General features: G+C 59.7%; 1 protein-coding gene across 1 annotated transcript; it reads right to left on the bottom strand.

Annotated features, from left to right (window-relative positions):
* Nucleotides 1-4,404: 4,404 nt before the first annotated feature.
* FAM78A (family with sequence similarity 78 member A) lies at nt 4,405-22,241 on the bottom strand. Its single transcript, XM_014863445.3, has 3 exons — nt 21,783-22,241; nt 20,129-21,191; nt 4,405-7,573 (listed from the first exon to the last, which is right to left on the bottom strand). The coding sequence occupies exons 2-3, from the start codon at nt 20,449-20,451 to the stop codon at nt 7,045-7,047; spliced, it is 852 nt and encodes a 283-aa protein (XP_014718931.1). The 5' UTR covers nt 20,452-21,191; nt 21,783-22,241; the 3' UTR covers nt 4,405-7,044.
* Between the last annotated feature and the right edge of the window lie 711 nt (nt 22,242-22,952).

Below are 22,952 nucleotides of genomic sequence, written 5' to 3'. Positions count from 1 at the left end.
GGCTCCCCGGTGTTAATTGCTCAAATCCCTGGTACTGTTCCGAGTGCTCTGTATCCGTTGACCTTTGAATGACCCCCACAACCCTATGAGGCCAGGAGCCCTTTCTCTCCCCGCTCCACATCTGAGGAAAGCACGACCTGGGAGCAGAGGGCACACTGCCAGGAAGGGCTGAGCAGGCACGCCACCCAGGTAGGCTCGGGGGCCCCGGCCGGCCTCCACAGCCAGTTATGTGGGAAGTCACGGGAAAGGTGATCGGGGAAGCCCAGAGGACTCCCTCCTGACGCCCAGGCTGCAGTGCGGGGACCCCCTGTCCTGCTCCACACTCTCCTGGCCATTCACAAGCGATGGCGCCTTCTAGAGAGCTGTCGCCACCCAGCTGGCCTGGACAGAGCCTCAGTGCCGCTCTCCCGGAGGGGCGGTGAGCCCTGCGCACAGGCACCGAGGGAGTCTCGCTCCTCTTCGTGGCACCCCTGGAGCCTGCAATGGGACCCAGCACCCCGTTCCCTCTCAGCTCCTAAGATAACCCTTGAAATCCTTCACCAGCCTCGTGTCTGTGCCAGGTGCTGTCACCACTCTGTCCCTCAGCCCCCAGACCCTCTCCCTCGAAGGCCCTCCGCTCCCCTCTCTCATGTGGCTGAGACGCTCCGGTCCATCCTCTAAGTCTCCACTACGCCGCCACCTCCTCAGGGAAGCCTTCCGGGCCTCAGACCGGGCCAGGCCCCTATTCCCTTCCCCCTTGCAGCACTCACAGGCCGTCCTCACCACGTGAGCTCTTTGCAGCGTCTCATTTGTCTGCTTCTCCGGCCTGTGTGCTCCGAGCTGCTGCATCTCCAACACCTGGCAAAGGGCCTGTGCACAGGGGGTGATCAAAGGCTTTTGTCAGGAAGAAAGGGCTGATGCACGTGACAGCCCGGATGAACCTGGGGACGTCGTGCTGAGTGAAAGCCACCAGGCATGAAAGACCACGTACGGTCCATTCACACGCCGTGGCCAGAACGGGGACATCTATAGAGACAGAAAGTAGACTAGTGATGGCTGAGGGTGGTGTCGGGAGGTGATGGCTAACGGGCACAGGGCTTCTTTTTGAGATGATGAAAATATCCCACAGTTGACTGGGTGACGGCCGTACAACTGTGAATATACTAAACCCATTAATTGCACACTCTCAGAGGGTGAATTGTATGGTACTTGAACTATATCTCAGTAAAACTGTGTAAAACATTTTTAAATACACTTGGCTGGCTGGCTGGCTGGCACTCCATGTGTGTTTGTTGAGAATGCTAAGAATCCTGAAGTCCTGGTGCCTGGATGTTGCGGATAACTTTTGCCACACTGGTGGAGAGAAGAGTCTCTGGTCTCTAATATACACCCTGGTCCAGGACGATCATCCTCAGGTGGCCCATGGGCACATTCGACACTGAGCGCGACAGCTACGCTTTGCCGGGTCTAGACGGGGGAGGGCGGGCGAGGCATGCGTGTCTCGGCCCCAGATTAGGACAACTCAGGCGTGCGGGGTCAGGTGGCCAGCCCTACCTCACTCAGCAAGACGGGTGGCGGCCAAGAATAGCACAGGGCTCCCAGCTGCACCTCGCTTGCTGTAAACGCCCAGCCGCGCCACCCTGCATCTGTCCGATTTAAAAAGGGACCAGAAAATATGAGCCGGGGCAGCCGCGCTTGGACCTAAGTTGGGCTCAGGCCGATGGAGGAACTAATCTCGTCCCCGAGTTCTGGGCTGAGGGACCAGCGGGAAGGCCCTGCCTGGACTGGAGCTGGGCTGCCGTCTGCCAGGACCGATGTCCACTGCGTGGGTGTGCCTCTCTGGACACGGGCACAGAGATGCAGCTCATCGCTCAGACGAGTTTCCTTGCATTTGATAATTTCCGCCGTCCAGGGCCAGGGGGCTGCTGCCGACTTGGATTCAGCGTCGCGTGAGGGGCCTTCTGTGCTGCAGTTAGCAAAAGAATGGAGAAGGGCAGTCTGGTGGAATCGGGGTGTGGAAGGCCGGGGTGGTGTAGCCAAAAAAGCAGTGACAGAGCCTGCTGGAAAGATGGCTGTTTGAAACCAGCCCAGCTCTGCGACTTCCCAGCTGAGTGACCTTTAGCAAGTCCCTCGGCCCTTTCTGAGGGTCAGTTTCCTCATCTAGGAAAAGGGAAGGACACCACTTGACATGATGGATGGTGACAGCAAGGGCCAGCGCTCACTCTTCGGCTGTGCTTCTGCAGGATTTAGCTGCGTGCTAACGATGCGGATGGTCCTTTGTGGATGGTGTGTGTGCGTGGTGGCCCATTGCCACCTGCAGCATTTGCCTTCATCCTGCCCAGACCCAGCCAGGAGGGAGACAGTTTCTGTGGGGCCTCCCAGGCAGGACAGATGACGACCAAGAGACAAATCAAGCCAGGTTGAGAGAGGGCCCCTGGGCTATCAGAAATGTCGAGAGGCCTGAGAGCACCCCCAGACATTGCCTTTCTGCACTTCCCAACAAATTGTCTCCCTCCTGGACCCCACTGGGGTCTCCTCTCTGGCCTAGAGGCCTCGCCCACAGTGGGTCAAAGCCCAAAGCAAGGCTGGGCTCTACTAAGACACGACTTCAGAGGTGGAAGGCAGGCTGTGTGTGGGGTCACAGTGCACCTGCCTGCTTCCCCAGATGTCTTGGAGCGGGTGGGCCTGGCCCAGCCCGGACAGCGGGCTCTCCCAGGTCTCAGCTCCTGGAGGGGACCCCCTGACAGCTGGCTCGAGTCTGGCATCTGTGTCTCATCTCAGCCAGGGACTTCTAAATTTAACCTGCTATCAGCTCGAGAGGCTGGAGGGCTTCCATCATGTGACTAAAGGCCCCTTGGAATCCACTTTACTCATAACCAGCCTCCCTGCACGTTCCCCTCCCAAATGTGAGCCCCAACTGCAGGCTGCCGTCTGAGCATCCTCACTCCGTGCGTGTCAGCGTGCAGATTCCAGCGCCTGAGCAACTTCAGCTTTATCCTCAGAGGATCCAGTTCAGCCTTCTCCTGCCGTGGGCTGGGCCTGCACCCTGCTCTCTGTTCACACACACACACACACACACCATGGTCTCTCACAGGCAGAGCTCAGGAGCCAACTCTGTAACCGAAAGCCAAACCACGACAGTGAACTGCACCACCCATAAGCCATCTGGGTGGAGGGCGGCCGGCCGAGCCTGTTATGCAATTTCCTGCTCTGGTGTCTCGGACTGGGAGACAGGATGCAGAATGCCGTTGGGTTGCTGCAATGTGGAAAACCCAGAGAAGAAACTGAGTCCCCAGGGCCCCAAGGGCATGGCGGCCTCTGGTCCTCCGTGACAGTGCCGAGGGACTGCCGCCCACCCAGGCGACGAGCCTGTGGCCTGCAGCTGACCCAGCAGCCCCTCCTCCAAGGGAATGAGCCTGGCTCACTGTGGGCAGTGGGAGAAGTGACCACACAAAAACTTCCTGTGGGGGGCAGAAGGCATTTCCTGCCCCGGAACCCAGGATGGAGGGAGCGAAGGCGTGGGGCCTTCTTCAGAATAAGAACTGACACTTATTGAGCACCGAACAGACGTTCCGCAGCGACTTGCCGAGGGCGAGCACGCATGCTGAGGGTTTGACCTGCGGCTCGCATCCTGGCTCTGCCTCCCCCCAGGTGCATGGCCTTGGGCAGCGTCTCAACCTCTGCTCCCCCTCAATGTACTCATCTGTGAAATGGGCTCATGAGAACACCCGGTGTTGTGAGGATTCAGTGAGTTAACACCCAGGAGCTGGGTAGACCCATGTGTCCTCACCGCCTCAGCTAGGAGGCAGCTGCTCAGAGAACCCGCATTTTCCATACAAGGTAAGGGGGGCTCAGAGGGGCTCGGCATCCTGCCCAAACTCATGCATATGGCCTTGAACCCATGGTCCACCTTCAACGCCCCCACCCACTCCAGGACCTCGGGGCTCCCCCACCTCCCGTCTTCTCCTAACAAAGCTCTGAGAAGAAAGTGTTTACTCTGGTGCTCTGACCCCTGCAGCCCCCTTTGCTCAGCTCTGACCGCGGGCAGGGCACAGGGCCATGTTCTAGACTGACCTTGTCCTAGCAGCTGCGTCTCCATGTGAAGACAGGGATGCAGGTCCAATCTACACACTAATCCCCCTTGTCATATGGGTTTTGACTCTTTGCCAAAAAGCCACGCTGCCTCCCATGTCCTGGCTCCTCCTCCACACGCGGCAGCAGCCAAGGGTCCTTGCAGTGGGCACTAAGGTCCCAGGGCTGTGGCCAGCCTCCTCCCGGGCTCTTCCTAGGCCCTTAGCCCCAGAACCTCCAGGCTCCAGCCGAATACCCACCCCTCAAATACGTTCACTCCTGTGGCCAGAAATACAGAGCTGTCGACCCCAAAATGAACCGCCACTTCAGAAACATCCAGATCCTAGCCAGGCCTACTTTAAAATTACTTTTTATTTCTCTTTGTGAATATTTGTTTTAAAAAAAGGTTCATTTTACATTTTCTTCAAGAGTCTTGTGCCTCCTGGTAAATGCATTGGTTTGTTTTCACAGTACTCTCCACGACCACGAAGGTCCTTATTGCTGGAGGAGTGTGTCCACGCCAGGGAAGGGGGACACCAGAGGGATCGGGGTCCCAGGCGAGATGCCTGGGGTCTGTGCTCCTGACACAAGGGAGGAGGCCGAGGGACCAGACCCAAGCTAGGCCGAGCATCCTTGGCTGGGCCTGCAGCCTCTCCAGGGCCTCCCCAGCCCTGTCTCCAGAAAGGCCGGGGTGGTGGGACAGAGAGAAAGGGGCAAGGAGGTAGGCGGGTAGGAGGAGCCAGGGAGCGCGGGGAGCTGGGGCCCAGGCATGCGGTGGGCCGGGCAAGGCAGCCAGAGCAGCATCGCTGCCCTCCAAGTGCACGGCACTGTGCCCCTGCCATGCGGGCTCGCTCACTCAGGAAGTGTGGGTCTTGGGGACTCTGCCCCAAGACAGCTCAGTTCACCCCTCCCTGTTCTTTCCTGTGCCCACCCCCTACCCCAGTAAGAACCCCTGAGCAGTGACCCAGCCCCAAACCACAACTCCGGCTTCCTGACCCCTCGTGCAGGGCCCTTTCTCCTTTTTAGTGCAAGAAAGACCTGAGTGCAGAGAAGGACCATTCCTCAGGAGGCCAGGTCCTGTCCCCGGAAGCTGGACACTGTCACCCTGCTCCCTCCCAGGCCCGCCCCCAGAGGTTGGGGCAGGGACACACCATTCCCCTCACTTGGCCTCTCTGGGTGGCAGGGTGTCTGTACACACCACGGGGAACCGGCAGCTTCCAGGGGGTTCCTGGGCCTGACAGCGGTGTTCCCCAAGCACCACGCCAGCGGCCGGCAAGGCAAAGCTGCTTCCAGTCCAGTCATTCCAGGACAGCTGCGCGCCTCCCGTCGGGAGCCGGGCTCGGAGCGGCAGTGGACGTTAAGCACCCCTGAGTAAATACAGTGTCATGTGGATGAAGGACTAGAGCGAGGCTTAGGTGACCCCAGCCCTCCCACGTTGTCACGGGGACTCCTACCAGTGGCTCATCTACAGCAGAAATGGATTATTTTTCTTTTCTGACAGTTTTCTGTGCTTGATGATGATTCGTTTGAATGCGGGCCCTGGGTGATATAGCTGTGGGTTTGGCAAGCCTGGAGGAAGGGGGCTCCAGTGGGTGCCCCCCACAGCTCAGGCGAGCAGCCTTCAGGGCAGACATTGCTAAGAAAGCTCGGCGACGCTGGGGACCAATTCGAGGGCTCCAGGAGCCGAGGGAGGGTGGCCCTTGAGGACCAGCCATGCTGCCAGACCAGCCTCCAGGGTGGCTCCAATGCCTGCCATCCATGGGCCCACTGATGCCCCAGCCCTGGGCCCTGGTTGACTCACTTGAGGATAAGCAGCAGGGGAGAGCCTGCCCTCTGCCCCCCCAGGCTCCCCAGATCCAGGAACGCCTGTCCGTGGGGGCCCCCTTCACAGCTCCCCCTCCTCCAGTGCTGTGAGCCCATCTGAAGCCCCCAGAGCACCTGGGAGCATGTCCCCTGAGAAGGAGCCAGGAAGGAAGTGCATGCCTTTCTTACCTTTGAACCAAAACTGGGTGAAGGTGGCTGCGTGTCTGGGACCAGTGTGGGCGGACAAGGAAAAGCCGCGCACTGAGCTGTGCGGGCAGACCCACCTGCGGATGGGTGCTGAGGACTGAGGCAGAAAGTTCCCTGGGCTCAACCTCCACCTCACAGGCCCCTCCCTCTCTCCTGGGCCCACCCAAGGCAAGTGAAGGCTGCGAGAGAGGAGAGAAGCGGCCACAGAGCTCACAGCCCTGCCTTCTCTGCAGGGGCGGGGATTCTGCCTGGGCTGAGAGAAGGGGCTCTTGAGGCAGAGTCTGTGGTTCCGTTTCTGCTGAAATAAGGAGTAAGCAGCTGGTTTTAGGTCTAAATCTGTACCCCTGCCCCACACCCAAGACACCGGGGAGAAGGGGCTCCAAGGCACCTTCCTCTCACCCCTGACCCAGCCCCCTCCCTCACCTCCAGCGGAGATGAAAAGTCCAGTAGAAAAGAGATCCTGCTTTCTTTGTCTGCTGTGGGTTTTTTTTCCTTTAAATTCAGCTTAAGGCAAAAGTTTGGCAAAGCAAGTCTGCATAAGGCCGCATGACAGAGGACGAGAGAGAGCTGCCGCGGGGCGGCCCGACAGTCACAAACCAGCGACGACGGCGCTCGGACCAGCCTCAGCGTCAGCTCCTCCTTCCCCCCCTCCCTTGAACCTCCTAGAGAGGCGTTTAAAAAAAAAGAACTGAAAAAGCAGTTGTTTCGGGGAGTCTGTTGCAAGAGAATGGCTGAAATTGTGAGAAAGGAGAGGGAGGGAGACCCAAGGTGACACTGAAGGGCGCACGTGGGGCTGGTCTGTCCTGGCTGGGTCTCCCCCTCCCCGCCAAGAAGCAGGGTCCTCGGAGGGGCGGGGAGGCCCTCCCGGGGGGCATTCGCACAGCAGGTAGAGTGGTTGTGTTTCGCTGAATGACTGAGAGTCCGCGTGGGTTTTGTTGGAGCAGAATTATTATTTGAGTCTAACCTAGCGGGGCGCCCTGGCCGTCACCAGTGCTTGGGCGGGATCACCACCAGCGGCAGCCCGTACTTGGGCCGCCACATGAGGACCTGAGCGTCGTTGGCATTGGGCTTGACCAGGGCGTTGGGCGGGATCGGCTCGTTCTTGCTCAGGATTTTGGGCTGGTCCTGGGTGACAGGCTCCCGCAGCCTGGCACGCTGGCCCAGGGGCCGCATCGGGTTCACCTCGATGCTAAGCTGCATGTGCCAGTGCAGCGTGTGCAGAACGATCATGTCGTTTGTCGTGGTGTTGCTGGCCACCAGCCACGTGGTGAAGCTCTGGTTCCGGTAGATGTTGGTCAGTCTGGCCACGTTGCTTTCGCTGACGGGCACGGCCCACGTGACGCTGGGGTAAAAGTTGTCGTTCATACTGATGATGAACTTGGAGTCTCTCTTGGTGGGGCCCATGACGGTGCACGTCTCCGTGGTGTTGCCGTACCAGGGGTAGTTCACCCCGTCTGAGTCGCTGATGGCCTCAATCTTGCCTTCCTGGAGGTCGGGGAGCTCCCAGCTGGACCTGAGGACCGGAAGGATAGTTTACTCCGTCAGCCACCCACAAGGCTTTTCTGTGTCCCTTGTGTCCATAAGACTTAACCTCCAGGGCGACCAGACAGTAAACAGACACCCAACATCATGTCAGGTGAACTGGGGCTCCCCCAGACATAGCCCCCGTCAGAAACCACATCCTGTTTTCTCGCCTCATCTCAATTCAGTCTCCCCCCTGAAACCGTGGTAGACGGGGCTGCATCCCAGCTGGGTGCCCATGAGCAGATGTGTCACATGGAGGGGGCTGGTGGTGGTAAACAGTAATGGGGAGCCCTGACATGTGCTGCGTCCCCTACCCCGTGTGGCCCAGCAGCTGGCAGGAGAGCCACACGCAGCCCTCTGACCTTGGGGCTGAGGTGGGGCAACTCTTCCGGGCCACACAGCTCATCAGGGTGGGTCTGGATGGGCACTCAGGTCAGCCCAGCCTCTCTGGCCCACATGCCCCCCTCACCACCGGGTGGCAATGAGTTGCTTTCTCTCACTTCAGGGGCTGACGGGAGGCTTGAGGGCCCAGAGGGTGTGGGGTCAGCACATCTGAGAATGATTCCCAGCCCCTCCATTGACCAGCATGTGGCCTGGGGCAGATGCCTGCCCTCTCTGAGCTTCAGTGTCCTTGCCCACGAAAGGCAGGGCTCCAGCCTCTCCCTCCCCGCCCTGGGGCAAGGGGAGTAGGAGCCAGGGTCCTCTGCTCCGGGTCTGGCCCCTCACCACCCCATGTCTCCTTCACCACCTGGGGGCCTGGCTCCCTAGACCGCCACCTGGGGCCACAGCCAGGACCAGGGGGGCTTCCAGGCATGAGATGCCCTTTCCTCCCCTCCGCCCATCCTCCCCCATTCTTTCTGCTCGTGCCCGCCTAGAAGAGGAAGCAGGCGGAATTACTCCTGCCTGGCTGACCCCTGTCTTTGAAGCAGTGGAACCAAGAAGCCTAACCAGCCCCATCTCAAAACCCCACGTTCAGGCCCAGCCCCGGGGCCAGCTGTGCGATGCCTGCAGGGCTGTCCTGCGAGCCCGCGCTTCGCTTTCCCCTGCTGGAGGCCCAGCAGGCTCAGCCTTCCAGGGGCAGGAGCAGGTGACCGGGCTGTCCAGAGCTCGGACTCGGGGACCCACTGGCAGTGCTGCGAGTCTCAGCCACCCCCTCACTGGCATGAGACCCTGGGCAAGGTCCCAGCCCTCCCTGGACCCCAGGCTCATCATATACCTCTCTCGAGGGGTTACAGGAGGATGCAGGCAGGAACGTGAGAGCCAGGAAGGGCACAAAGCGGATGCCAGTAACCACTAGCTGCCATCACCGGTGCCATCACTATTGATGCTGTAATAATAACTCTCAGACAGAAGAGGACACAGTCCATCCCAGGTTACTCTGAGGACACACTCTCCCGTGTGGCGAGGGACACAGCAGCGCCTGGGCAGCCCTTAGAGGCTCATCGACAATCATGTCCACCCGCCTGGACGGAGAAAGCAAGTGAAGCTGGGGTGGGGGCTTTTCCCAAGGTGACTCGGCCAAGGAGCGGAGCCTGAGCCCCAGGTGGCCTGACTTTATCCAGCACTGATTCCACCTGGGCACCTGATGCCGAAGCTCAGGACACTCGGCACCCAGAATTCTGCACACCTGCACACGCCCGCGGTGGGGGGGGGGGGGGGGGGGCCAGGATATACTGCTTTACAAAATGCGTTCCTGTTCATAGCAGCGGTATTCACGATGGCCAAAAGGCGGAAGCAGCCCGAGAGTCCGTGGACAAGTGACTGGAGAAACAAAATGTGGTACATCCGCATGGAGCATGATTGCCTTAAAAAGGAAGGAAATTCTGGCACTCGAGACACCGTGGATGAACCGCGAGGACACTACGATAAGTGAAATAAGCCAGATCCACAAGGAGAAATACTGGATGATTCCACTTAGAGGGTCCCTGGAGAAGTCAAGTTCATGGAGACAGAAAGTGGGATGGTGGGGGCCAGGGGCTGGGGGGGGGAGCGAGTGTTTAATGCGGATGAAACCTCAGTTGGGGAAGATGAGAAGGTTCTGGGGACGGATGCACAGCAGTGTGAATGTACTTAATGCCACTGAACTTAAAAATGGTTAAAACGGTAAATTTTACGTGTATCTCATCACAATAAAAAAAGGCATTCCTCTACTGCAATGCATGGTTTAAGGTCAGCCGTCAGCAAAATTGGGGCCACTATAAGAGGAATGCTTTGGAACGTGCTGTTGCTAATTTTTCTGTTTATTGCGTTTCTGTTTTCTGTTTATTGCATTGAAAAGGTCACAAAATAGGGCAACACCTGCCTAGCAGGCCACCTCCTGCCCCGGGGCCCCGAGCTGGTCAGGCTCCGGGAGAACTGGGGCAGCAGCCCCCACGACCTCGCGTTTCTCAAGTGCCCAGGAGTCCCTGAGACCGCGGGGCCCTTCCAGACCCACCCGGCCACGGGGTGGGTAACGGTCTGAGCCTGCTGATTCGGCTCCCCGCATGGGGGGCGCCACGGACCGGAGAAGGGGTCAGGGGCCCTGTCCTGAATTTCTGAGAAGCCGGGGCCTTGGCCCCTCCTGTCCTCAGCCGCCTGTTTCAGGAGGCACCCCCCACCCCCCATCCTCTCGCACTGGTTACACTTGCTTGCAAAAGTTTTTTTTTTAAGGCAGAAAGTAAACTTGCAAGAGGAACTTTGCTCCTCCTTGGCCCCCTCTCACTTCCTGAGAGCTGGCTCATTCTGGGAGGGGGCTTGGCACCTGAATGGCCTCTCTCTCTCGGCCTCTGACCCCCAGCTTCCGTCCCTTTCCTCCCCCAGCCCCCAAACGCGCGAGCCCTGGCTCAGTCACAGACAGGTGACGATCCTCATGAGCTGGCAGACGGCCGTGTCTCATGTGGGGTATTACTCAGAACCAGGGCCAAGGGTGTCTGTTTTCAAACCATCACAGGCCAGCACAGGCTGGCTCTGGCCCCCGCGGTCCCTCTCCCAGAAGAGGAGGTGGGAGGGCGAGTGGCTGAGGGCACAGCCTCTGGGGGACACAGCCCAGCCCTGAATCTCGTCTCAGTCTGGCCACTAACTCCAATTAGGTTACAAATCTCTGTGCCTCCGTCTTCTCATCAGTTAACTGTGACCAATCCTACCCACCTTTAAGCAGGGTTTTTGTGGCGATTAAATGCGTCAATACAGCTATTCCTCGACTTTGATGGGGTCACGTCCCGGTAAACCCATACTAAGTGGAAAACATCCTAAATCGAAAATGCATTTAATCCGCCTCACCTCCCAAACATCCTCGCTCAGCCTCGCCTCCCTTAAATGTGCTCAGAACACTCACATGAGCCCACAGCTGGGCAAAATCACCTACACGAAGCCTGTTTGTGCCACAGTGGTGACCGTCTCTTGTAACGTACTGAATACTGTGCTGAAAGTGACGAGCAGAAGTCTGTGTGGGTGCAGCGTGTGGGGGCGTGTGTCAGCCGTTCACCCTCGGGATCGCCAGGCCGACCTTGCGCTGCGGCCGCTGCTGCCCAGCATCACGAGGGGGTCGGACCGCATCGGGCGGCCGGGGACAAGCTCCGTTCAGAATTCCAAGTGCGGTTTCCACTTATGCGTGCGGCTTTCGCACCATCGTAAAGTCGGAAAATCGTAAGTCAAACCGTCATAAGTTGGGGACCATCTGTGTATCTGACCTGGTACACAGGACGTGGAAACTTCCAGACACCATTCGAGGGAGGTGTCAGCAGTGTGAGGTGCGCCTCGAACGTAACGGATTTGCCAGCCCCATCTGACCCGAGCCTTTTTGACTCATGCAGCTTTCAGACGATACACGCTCTGAACGGGACGGACTCGCCCCACTTGCCGCCTCCTCCAGTATCTCCCGTTTGCTCTGCAGTGACCTGGGGCTCCCAGGCGGTCCCTCAGCTCTCTGCTCGGGGCTCGAGGGGATAGCCAGGACTGAGCCTTCTCCCTCTTTGCACGGCGGGGACAATCCTGGCTCTGATGTGCTGCCCACCAAAAGGTGTCCGCAAGGCGCCCAGCACCATGCCTGCACACAAGTGCTCAACCGCCCGGTCTATGCGGAGTGCGGGATCTTGTGAATAAGTGCAAACACGCCTGTTTGCACCCTGAGTTCACAGAGCCTGATCCCGCCTGCCCCCAGTCACCTTCTCTCCAGACCCCAGGGTGCGCTGTGTCCATCCTCACATTGGTCTCCCTCGTGTCCTCGCCCTGTGTCTGCCCTGGTCTTCAGGGTAAGACCAGCTATGCAGTCTGTGGGACCCAGTGCAGTGAACCCTGAGGCCTCTCGTTCAAGACTTAAGAATTTCAACGTGGCGACAGCAGAGCCTTGAACCACGTGAGGGGCCTGTCTGAGAGCAGGCCCCAGTGTGACCGCACAGTCCAAACGCCCAGGGAGTCGCCCCACTTCCATGGGCCACCTGTCACACCCCTGCCCTTGTCCTTCTAGTGGGGGGAACCCAAAGGACAGCAAAGTCCAGGCTTGAAGCTGGACCTCAGAATGCTTTCTTGGGCCCCCTCACATCATGTCTGAAATGGACTCCTCAGCCTCCCTCAGCGGCCCTGTTCTTACTGCAGTCCCCATCCATCGTCCACTCAACAGGTGTTTGCAGAGCACCTGCTATTGACATTTGCAGAGCACCTGCCATTAACACTGGCCACAAAGCTGTGAAAGAGATGGACAGAGGTACTGCCCTGGTCAGCAGAGATGGCAGAGGGCCCTGTGTCCTCCGGGCACCCAGCACCATCCCTGACTCCCCCTCTCACCTCAAGACTGTCCCCCCTTCTTTGCTTTCCTCCTGGCCAGGACCCCTCACTTCTCCCAGGTCTCCCAGCCTCCACTCTGCCTCCTGCAATGTTCTCCTCCCAGAAGCCTGAGTGGTATTTTAAAAAACACAAATCTGATTATGCTGTTCCTCCCTCCAATTCTGTTAAACCTGCCATGACTCCCCAGGGCACTTAAAGCCGGATGCAGATGAAGCCAGGACCCTGCCTGCACACACACGCCCTCCCCAGGCTCCAGGCCCATCAGCCATTCTCAGTTCCTCTAACAGGCCGTGTTCCTCCGTCTCAGGGCCTTCTGCCAGGAGCAGTCCCCCTCCTCCTGTCCTAGCCTGTGGTCCTCACGGCTCAGCTCTGGAGCCCCCAGGGAAGCTGCCCTGACCCGTCACACAAGGCCAGGTGCTCCCTGTGTTCGATGCCACCCAGTCCTTGTCCTGCTGCTTCCTGGCACACGCCCAGGGGTGATTAAATAATCCTGCCATCATTTGCTGACGATCTCGAAAGGGCAGGGGCCAGACCTCCAGGATTTACCCCGGTGCCTGGCCTAGAATCAGGCACGATAAACGGTGGTGGCCTGGATCAGCGACTGTGGGCACCTGCCAGTCTCCCCTCGGGGCCTGAGCCTCACACGGGGGTCTGAGGAATGAGTTCCAGGTACCCAAAGCCGCCTCTGCTTATGTGCCTTCTCACCTGGAGCAGCGGCAGCTAGAACAGCCACTCCCAGCTGGGGTCGTCCCCACAGCAACGCCGGCGACAGCAGTCACGTTCCCTGAGCACACTGGACATGCCAGGCACCGTCGGTCCGTCCATCTGCCCAGGGCTCTCCTCAGCTACCCGGGGTCCGGGGCCTGGGGGCACGTGTTACAGAGGGCACTTGGAGACCACAGAGGCCTGGCCCAAGGTCACACGACGGGAAGCCACTGGGCCAGGACCTGTGGCCTAAGTGAGCTCTTACTACTGGCCCCCAACAGACCCTCACCCAACCCACACACACACGCACACAGGCTCCAAGCAGCACAACTGACAGAGAGTGGGAGTGGGATGGGGTTCCAGGAAGGCCTCCCCTGGAGGTCGGAGAAGGGGTTGAGGCTGCCCTGAGGGGCACCCACGGGGGTTGGGGAGGGTCGCCCTGTGGCTCCAGGCCCAGCCACCAGCCAGGAGCTGGCCCAGCGTGGAGGCCCCACGGCGGAGAGTGAAGGACCCAGGGACGCTCAGAGCCCTGGAATGTGCCCGGGAGGGGAGGGGTGGGACCTGCCCCTTCTGTGACCTGGACACCCCCCGGGAGACACCCTTCTCACCGCTTCAGGAAGAGCCCTGGTCCGTGCCGGGCAGGGGTGGCGAGGCTGGGCCGGGCTCCCTCCCGGAGGGGTGAGAGTCGGCGCTCTGGCTGCACTGGAGTCCTGGACCCCAGAGCCGACGGCCCCCGTCACCTGGTCTCAGAACAAAGTTCCTAAACTGAAGTCTCTGTCTTCGTTGGGTCCTGTCTACACAGCTGCTATATTATTATTCACTTCATTTTATTCCTTAAAATTAATCACTTTTTTCAAACCTCTACTGTGTTTAGTTTTTCCTAAGAAACACCTTTGAAATAACAAGTTGGAAGTACTAGGTATACAAACTTTTTTCTAATATGCTTTAGAATAAATATGTTGCTTTAAATTAAAATTACCCTTAAGCTGAAATGAATTCACCTAAATATTATTTCGTGTCCCACAAGTGGCGCCCTCAGGCCCTCGGAGAAACACATTTACAGACCAGGATTTGAGGCTCGAGGGCAAGAGGGCTGGGGCAGGGGCTCCTCTGCCCGGCGCTGGTCCCAAGGTCCCAAGGAATTCTCTCACCTGGGCCCCAAGCTCACAGATTTTACCGTTTTGTACAATTTGCAAGAAGTTCAAATTCTGTAAAATTTTGCAATTTTACAGAAACTGAAGCCCAAGTGCCCCCTCCCAAACCAGACTAGGATCCTGGTTTCCTGACCCCGCCCGGTGCAGCCGCCCACCAGGCCAGCCCCTGCCCATCAGATGGGTCAGCAGGTGCGCTCTCTCAAAGGACAGGCTGGAGGTGCCCCTCCCTGCCAGCTGCTGCCGCTGTTCCCCCAGACAACACACCCACTCCTTCCGGGGCCGGCGGCGCCCCCCACTGCTGCTTCCTCCTCACCCAGCCCACAGCCCCAGGGCCTAACACCCGGGCAAGGGGCCGACAGTGCCTGGCTAATTTTAGTTTTTAGTTATAAAAGCTGTGCTTTCTGTTGTTTTTTTTTTCTTTTTTTTCAAAAAAAGGAAGCCATGGAGAAGTATAAAGTGAGAAACGAAAACCGTCTCTTCTGTGCCTCCCCCTACCTCGCCGAGGGACTCACCACATTACACTTTGGTAAACATCCTTCTAGACCTTTCTCTCTGCACGTACACAGACGGCGTGTTCCCATTTTCAGTGTTTTCAACAAAAATGGGTTCCTACCCTACATATTTTACAACTTGTTTTGAAAGTAACATCTCTGATCGTGTTACCAGGTGGGAGCATCTCCGGCTCGAGGCACGGGCTGGCTCGAGGCACGGGCTGGAGCAGCCTCACGTGTTCTGCGCTGTTGACCGCGGTTCACCCCCGCTCCCCCGCCCCCAGCGGGCGGGCATCTGAGCTGTGCTTGGCTCTTTGCACTTATGAGCGGGGCAGAGTGACTGTCCTCACGCACGTACCCTCCCGTCCTGCTGCTTCTGGGCACGTGCGTGTCAACTCGCTGGTTCAGCAGATTCCCTTTTGTGTGCCTACTGTGTGCCAGGCCCCAGGCCGGTGCCAAGTCTCTAAGAGGGACTCTCAGGTAGAATGATGGAGGGGAAGAGCGCCTGTATTTGTAACAGAGCCGAACTCGCCTTCCAGAAGCTGCTTAAATCGTACCCCCGCCAACAGCGTGTGAGGCTGTCCACGTCCCCCCTCCCCAACACTGGGCATTACTGATCTTTCTCATTTTTACACAGAGCCGATCAGCCAAAATACAAGCATCTCCGTTTAATTCGTTATTTCCCGGATGGCCACAGCTGTCGGTGCCACCTCGCACGTCTCCTCGAGCAGTCAGCTTTTGTTTCTGGCACTGGGAAGGTGAGGGTTGGGACGATCACTTGGCTGGGGCTGGTCCAGGGGGAGGTCTTTGGGGCCGGGCAGCCCCCCCCCACAACTTCCTCCCACCCCAAAGCCTGGAAACAAGGACTTCCCTCTCCCACCCACGCCGCCCTCCCCTCCGCCAGAGCCCAGCAGATGGGGGAGGACGCCTTCCGGTCCAGAGAGGAAGCATCGTCCTCAATTGTTCTGCGTAGGGCCCTCGGCTCAGGCCCGGCTGCAGGAAGAGGCCACGTGGTCCCCAGGGCCGCTCCTCCCTGCCCGTCCCCAGACCCGCTGAAGCAGAGCAAGCCTCCTTGGGCAGGTGGCTTCAGTCCCTGAGGAGGTTTCCTCCTCATAAAGTGAGGACCTCGTGAGGTCCCGGGGAGACGGGCAGTGGAGAACGGACAGGGAGCCGGGGAGCTCGGGAGCACCCGCACAGCCCCAGCGTGTCTTGGCCGGGGCCTCAGCTTCCCCACCCCTGCCAGCCCCTTCCCGCCAGCCTCGTAATCCTGCGACAGACGTCACCGCGCGTTCTGGCTGGAACCCTCCCTGGGCTCACGGCCCAAGGCTCTCGTGCTGTCGGCGGGCAAGTGCAAGCCGACCCAGGAGGACACCTCCAGTACAGCGGTCTTCATGCGGGGCCGCTGCCGGCCTTGCGGAATTACTAACGGAACCGGCAGTAGTTACGACATTGCCAGCTACCCGATATCGAGGGCACAGGAGGCACCAGGCGCTGCATTATCTCATTTAATCCTCACAACCACCCTGGGAGGGCAGGGCTGTGCTCCCCACTGCAGAGATGGGAACAGTGAGACCTAGAAAGGCTAAGAGACTGGACCGGCCCCAGGTCGCAGCACTAGGGTGTGGCGGAGCCGGCGTCCACACCCTGCTGGACAGGGTGCAGGGAGATGGCGCCGTCCACCCAGAGACCCTCTCTCCCAGGCTGCTGTCCTCCTGACCCCCAAATCTCCCCTTGGCGGAACCCTGAGCCAGAAACTGGCCTTGGCCGTGGGCCAGGCTCCCTGGGGGCTCCAGAGAAGGGCAACCCAGGGACGACGTGAAGCGGCTCCCACACAGGCGAGAAATTGGGACTTGTCACTTAGCAGACTGTGCCAGCTGACAGGTGGCAGTTGAGGGATTGCGGGGGACGGGGCTGTGGAGGCAGGTGTCTCCAACAGTTTCGGGGGGGATGGCTCTTAAGGCAATGTGGGTTGGGCCCAAAACCATATAGAATCCTCTCGAGCTGGCACCGAGAAGCTCGGCATTTTCCAGCTCTCGCCTGAGAGAGGCGGGGGTTCCTGGGGTGGCGTGTTATTGCTCCACTTCAAATATTTCAAAGCCAGAATGTCATTCTAGAAAGTTCTGGATTAGAGATTAATTCCAAGCGGGGATAATGTTTGGGGGTATTACGGGTTTCAGTTGAGTATTTGGAATTAATATTTTTAATACAAGCCCGTTTGGAAAGAATGGAAGCCCTGACCTAACTTTGTCACCTGGCTGTCCCCCTCCCCTGGCCACTAAAGCCCAGTGTGTGGGTTTCCTTTTAATGATTCGAATTGTCTGGGTCCAGTCCAGTGGTTCTCAACCAGGGGTGACTTGGCACCCCTCGCAGGGACATCGGGCAAGGACTGGGGACATTTGTGGTTGTCACAACAGAGTGGGGGCTACTGCATTGAGCGAGGAGAGACCAGGGATGCCGCCAACATCCTACAATGCACAGGAGCCTACAGCCCCCCCGTCGGGGCGAAGCTGGGGGACAGTTCTGGGCAGCTTGAGGTCTCTGGTCAGTCCCACCAGCCCACTCCCCACCTTCTTTCATGTCATGGGGCTTAAAAATATGACAAAGGGGAGTTTAGGGTAGGGAAGCTGGGAAGAGCCTTTTCCCTCACATCTAAATGCTTCCATTTACACTCACGAAGGAGCCGCCGTCCGGGCTTTCTCTCAAGGGGCACGGCTGAGCACAGAGCCCTGCCTGTAGGCCGGAGGAGCCGTGCTAGTCGCTAAGTCAGTTTCTCAACACGATTTGTTGATTAACAAGAAGTCAAGCAGCTTCCAGCTCAACGTTTCAGCCACAGGGCTGTCACCTCCACCTGTCCTCTCACCGCATCCTCACAGCAGCCTACGGGGAGTTCCATCCTTATCCCCGTTGACAGATGACAAAAGCGAACCTCCGAGGGGTGACTCGCCAAGGCCCCAGAGCCACCGCTGGCCGGGCATTCTGACCCCGGGACCTGAGCCCATTGACGACGACCCCACACTGCCCCTCCCAGGGGGCCTCAAACTCTGCCCTTTGTCTGGGGCGGGTCCTGTCCCAGCTGGGATTATGGACCCAGTGGACACAGGAGAATGAGCCGTGCGGGACACAGAGGGCCCCACCCTGAAAGAGGTTCCCCAGCAGGGGGGAAGTGAATGAGCAGCACGGAAAACGGCCTTCAACCCTTGAAAACTCAAATTATTTAGGACTTACACAATTTAAAATTTTTAAAAGTCAAGGAGCGGGCCCCGTGTAAAAGAGGAAGACCTGGGCTGGGGAGAAAATCCAATACAAGGAGTAATTTACATCTGTCCCAATTCTGTAGTTTCAGCCACAATTCTCAACTCATTACAGATACCATCACTCACTCCCCATCTGAGGATAACAGTCACGGAAACAACATTAAGGTGATAGCTGCTTGCATTGAGCATTTACCGTGGGCTGACTGCTGGCAAATGCCATCTCTGTAATTCTTGCAGTAAGCCATGGGGCAAGGACTATGACTGGCCCTAATTTGCAGATGAGGAGACCGACGGTCAGAGTGGCTAAGGTCACACCCTGGAAAGCAGCAGTGGCTGGACTCCTGCCCAGGTCTGCTTGACCGCAGTCTAGATGTGCACTGGGTTCCTCGAACCAGGAACCAAGGACTGGCACAGAAAGAGAAAGGTCAGCTGGGGTCTCTGACTCAGGCCCGCCTCCAACAATAGTGCCTGAATGTTCTCAGAGCCTTAAGGGAGCACAAGGCCTTGAAGACTCTGCAGAGCCCTGTGTACAGATGGGGAAGCTGAGGCCCCGAGCCAGGCCTGTTCCCTCCCACCTGCACAGCACGTCCACCGCATCAGAACTCGGTCCCTTTCATTCTCCCCAACTTCCTTGCCCTTGGCGCTCGTGTCTTTCCAAGTTCAGAAGGACCTTCTGTTTCCTACCCACCTAGGGAAGAAAACAGGCTTAGCCTAAAAGCCCTAGAGAAACCCACGTGTCTTGCCAGTCATCTCGGATGCCTTGCAAAGCTCGAGAAGGTTTCGGGCTTAAGGCTTCTTAGGAAAGGTCCACACCAAATAACTACGAATCACGTTTCCCTTCTTGGAATGGAAATTCAGCCTGCGGCCTGGATTAATAGCCCCACGTTTGAGAATTAAAGGGTTTGGGCACAGGAATCAGGTTGACAGAAGGGAGCCGACCAGTGTCCAGACAGGCCCCACGTGCACCTCTCTGGGCCCATCCGGGTTAGCTGTAAGTTTTACCAGGATCCTCCTGTTTCCCTTCTGACTTTAGAGTCGTTCAGTGGAGACGCCACGAGATTTGGTGTCCCGCCACCATCCATCTCCTCGCCACTTCTCTAATTTCAGGTGGCCTGGGATGTTCTAAAATTGGTGAAAAGTCCCACCTCCTTCTGGGGACATTCCCCTCCCTGTCCCACACTCGTAGACCCCACAAGTGACGCTGCACATGGTGGACACTGAGAGACGGCCTCTGGGACAGTGTCCACGGCCAGTCACGGGGCCCGGGGGGCGCTGCTCTCAGGGCCTGCCTCGCTCTCTCAGAAGCGTCTCGTGCTCGGACGCAGTTATGTTCATCGCCCCATCTCAGGGTGGCCCTTCCAGTGAAGGCCCTCTCCCTTCTGTCCACGCTGCTTTCCACACATGGGATGACCATCTCAGGGATCAGGGAACACGCCAGAAAAGAAGACCCAGGACCCCCGTGTCCCTTACCGAGACCTACGTTATCCTGGGAACATTCTGGAGACCAGGCTGGAGAGCAGAGGCCAGCGGGCTCCTCTCAGCTGTTAGGGCCCCGCCGGAGCCTCCTGGACACTAACACTTGCTGTCTACATAGAGTGGCCTTCTGCCCCAGAGAGAAAACTGTACACGGAAAAGCAAACCTGGTTTCTAAAACTAGCCGTGCTCCCAAACAAAACACTGTTCGGAACAGCAAAGCGTTCCCCCAAGGAGAGACACACTCAGGCCCCACGCAAAGCACCATACGAATTACGCCGGAGGCTGCCGGGGCTGTGTTCCCCTTCCCTGAGGATCCACCACGTGTGCTCACGGAGGCCCAGGCCTGGGGGGCCCAGCCGGGCCGCTCTGGTGACCCAGGATGGCACACTTGCTTTGACAAAGAGGCACCCAGTGGACTGTTCCTCTGCTTTCTCGGCATCTTACAGGGAAGGACACAGGAAGCCCAGGGGCCAGGGAGAGTGGCAGGGAAGGCCCTAGAACTGGGACCCCAATCTGAACCAATAGGCAAACCCTCTAGGAGGTTACCTGGCCAAAGAAGACTCAGAGGCCACTTCCATACACCCATAAAGCTTCCCTCTGGCCCTGGGGAGGCCCCTCTCTAACCCCCCCAACCTCCAGCCCCAGGCCTCCAAGCTCCCCACCTCCAGCAGCCCCCCAGAGCTTGCCCCGGAGCAGTACTCACATGCCCTGGTCCCCATACTGGTTGTAGAACTCCATGTGACTGCACGCCTGGATCCAGCCGACCACCCAGGTCTCCTTCTTGGGGATCGGGGGCAAGACCACCTGAGCCGAGGCACGGAAGTGGGGTGTCCGGTAGCGCAGCACCACGCTGGAGGACTCGTCGATGCTGGTGGGGATGGGGTCAATGGAGGCCTTCACGTCCATCACCGTGATACCTTCCCGGAAGACTCTGCCTTTGCCCCCGATGCTCTGAATACAGCCCATGGCACACAGTACCGCTCTGATCTCCAGAGAAGGCCAGCAGTCCCAGAGAAAACTGGGCATTGAAAGGATGGAGGCCGCGGGACCCAGTGCAGACAGGACCGCTCTGCAATCTCAAAGCTCAAGACCGATATCCATAGGATAGAAAATTCAGCGAGCAGAGCGGCCGTGCATATCACGACCTCGGCCTGTTTATAAATAAGGATTTTGCTGCATTTCAAGAGCCCTGGGTTCTCTCTTCTGCTGCTAGCAGTGGACAAAAATCACCGATATTCTTTGGGTTAAAAAGAAAAGTTCGGAAGTTAATGGATAATCATGTTGCTGGACATCCAGCCCCTCCGTGCCTCACACGCGGGGAACGCGGCTCCGAGACGCTCCCTGAAGTCTTCGGGTGTCGGCGGCGCAGGGCGGCAGACACATAAGTGAGGGAGGCTCCGTCCCCTGCGCGGTGCCGCCCCCCTCGCCGCAGAAGACCGACTTCCTGCCCCTCTGCCTTCCGCACGCGCTCGGGACACGCGCACCGGCCGCTGCCCGTCCGGGCGAATCAATGGAAGAGCAGTTTCTGTTCGAGCGCGGAGGTCCCGGCGCCCTGGGGGGCGAGCGCCGACCCGCGGCTTCCAGGAGGCGAGCGCCGGGCTCGGGCCGCCCGCTGTGTCCCCGAGGCGCGCGGCGCAGCGCGGGTCCCCGTCGGCGTCCCCTCGCGGGCGCGGGCTAACGCCCCCACGTGGACGCGCCGCGTCCCCTCGCCGCTGTCGCTGTCGCCGCCCGCCGCCGCGCGGGGCCCCGGAGCGGCCGCCGAGGACCTGGTGGGAGGTGGAAGAGACAGAGCGTCAAGGCCCGCCGCAAAGTTGAGCCGAACTTTGCTGCGGGGGGCGCGCGGGGCGGCGACGCGTGTGCGCCCAGCGCGGGCTGCGGAGCTGACGGCGCAGCTCTGGGCGGTCTCCCCAGAGGCGGCGGGTCCCCCCGCCCGCCCCGTCAGTGGCGGCCGCACGACCGCGCGCACCAGCGAATAATCGCCGCCCGTGACATCTCCGCTGACACCCTCCCGGCCCTGGGGCGGGGTGGGGGGGCGACCGGCTGGCACTGCAGTGGGCCACGTGGACTTGCCGGCCCTAGCACTGCCCCCACCGCCTCGCCGCCGGCGCCGGCGCCCCTTCCCCAGCCGGGTCCCTCCGGCCCCCTGGGGGCGCAGTGCCACCCCGCAGGCCGGTGTGATCGGGCTCGCGCCCCTTCCGGGGCCGGGATCCCCCGACCCCAGCCCCGCCGCGTCGGGCGCCTCGGTCCCCCCTCCGCCAGTCCCTAGCGGCCCCCAGGTCCCCGCGCGTCGGGCGCGCTCGCCGCGGCCGGGCAACTTTGGCGCGCACGCCCCCACCCGGGCGGCGCCACCGACTCACCTGCCCCTCGGGCCGCTCTGCGTGCCCCGGCCGCCGCCCTCCGGACGTCCCTGACCCTGCCGCGGGCACGTCCTCGGGGCGCCCCCACTCCCTTCCCCGGGTAGTGTCCTTTGGCTCTACTAGGGTCTGAGGCCGGCGCGGGCGCCCCCAGCCTCCACCTCCTCCTAGCTCAGGACTGCTGGGGGGTGGCTGGGGGCGAAGGGGTGAGGCTCGGGGCTCTCTCGCCCCCACCCCGCGCGTCTCCTTTATTTTATGATCATTGTGAGCGTGCTGTCGCCCTCAGCCCCGCCGCCGCGCCGCAGCCGCCTGGCGCGCCCCGCGCCTCCTCGCTCTGCTGCGGCATCGGAAAGGCAACCAGGTCAAACTTTGCAGAAACTCAGCCCCTGCGCCGGCCTGGCCCCGCGTCCGCCCGCAGCCGCCAGCCGGAGCGCAGCGCGCAGGGACCGCCGCCCGCTCGCCGGCCCCGCGGGGCTGCAGGTCTGCAGGCGGCGGCGGCGGGCGGGCGGGCGCCGCCTCCTCCTCGCAGCCGGCCCTGCTCTCCACCCTCGCTCCCCGCACACAGCCCGCCCTCCCCCTGGTAATCCTCTCCCCCTCTCCCCCCTCTCTGTCCCCTCTCTCTGCAGCTGCTGGGGAGCTGAGCCTCTCCTTGCACAAACGACATTTCCTTTGTAGCTAGCCTCGGGAATTCTGGGTAGTGTAGTTCGGCTTCTGTCTCGGGTCCAGGTGGGCTGCTCCTCGTGCCCTTTGAACTCAGCAGGCTTTCCCGAGCTCAGAGCACGCTCTGCCATGGTACTTCTGGCCGCGGTGGGGTGGTGGCTTGGTGGAAACAGTGCAGGGGCGCTGGGAGATACCAGGACTGGGAAGGTGGGGGTGGGGGAGAGAAGTTTGGGGGGACAGGTCCCTGTGTTGCTCCCTCCGAACTGGGCCTCTGGGTACCCCGATAAGTGGTCAGGCCTGTTGGGCCCCGAATGTGACCAGCGAGATACAAGCTCATCGTTTCATCCACCATCAGCCACCTTGTGTAGGAGGTCTGTTATGTGTATTTCACAGAGCAGGAATCCAAAGCTGGGAGACTCAAAGACTTGCCCCAAGGCCCCAGCCTGGCAGGTGTCCCAGCTGAGACTGGGACCCTGGTGGTCTGAGTTCAGAGATTCAAAAGGGGTTTGACCC

Source organism: Equus asinus, chromosome 10 (genome assembly GCF_041296235.1).
Source record: "Equus asinus isolate D_3611 breed Donkey chromosome 10, EquAss-T2T_v2, whole genome shotgun sequence".
Taxonomy (NCBI): Eukaryota; Metazoa; Chordata; class Mammalia; order Perissodactyla; family Equidae; genus Equus; species Equus asinus.
Note: the sequence above shows the minus strand (reverse complement) of the source record. Positions and strands in the feature narration are given on the sequence as shown.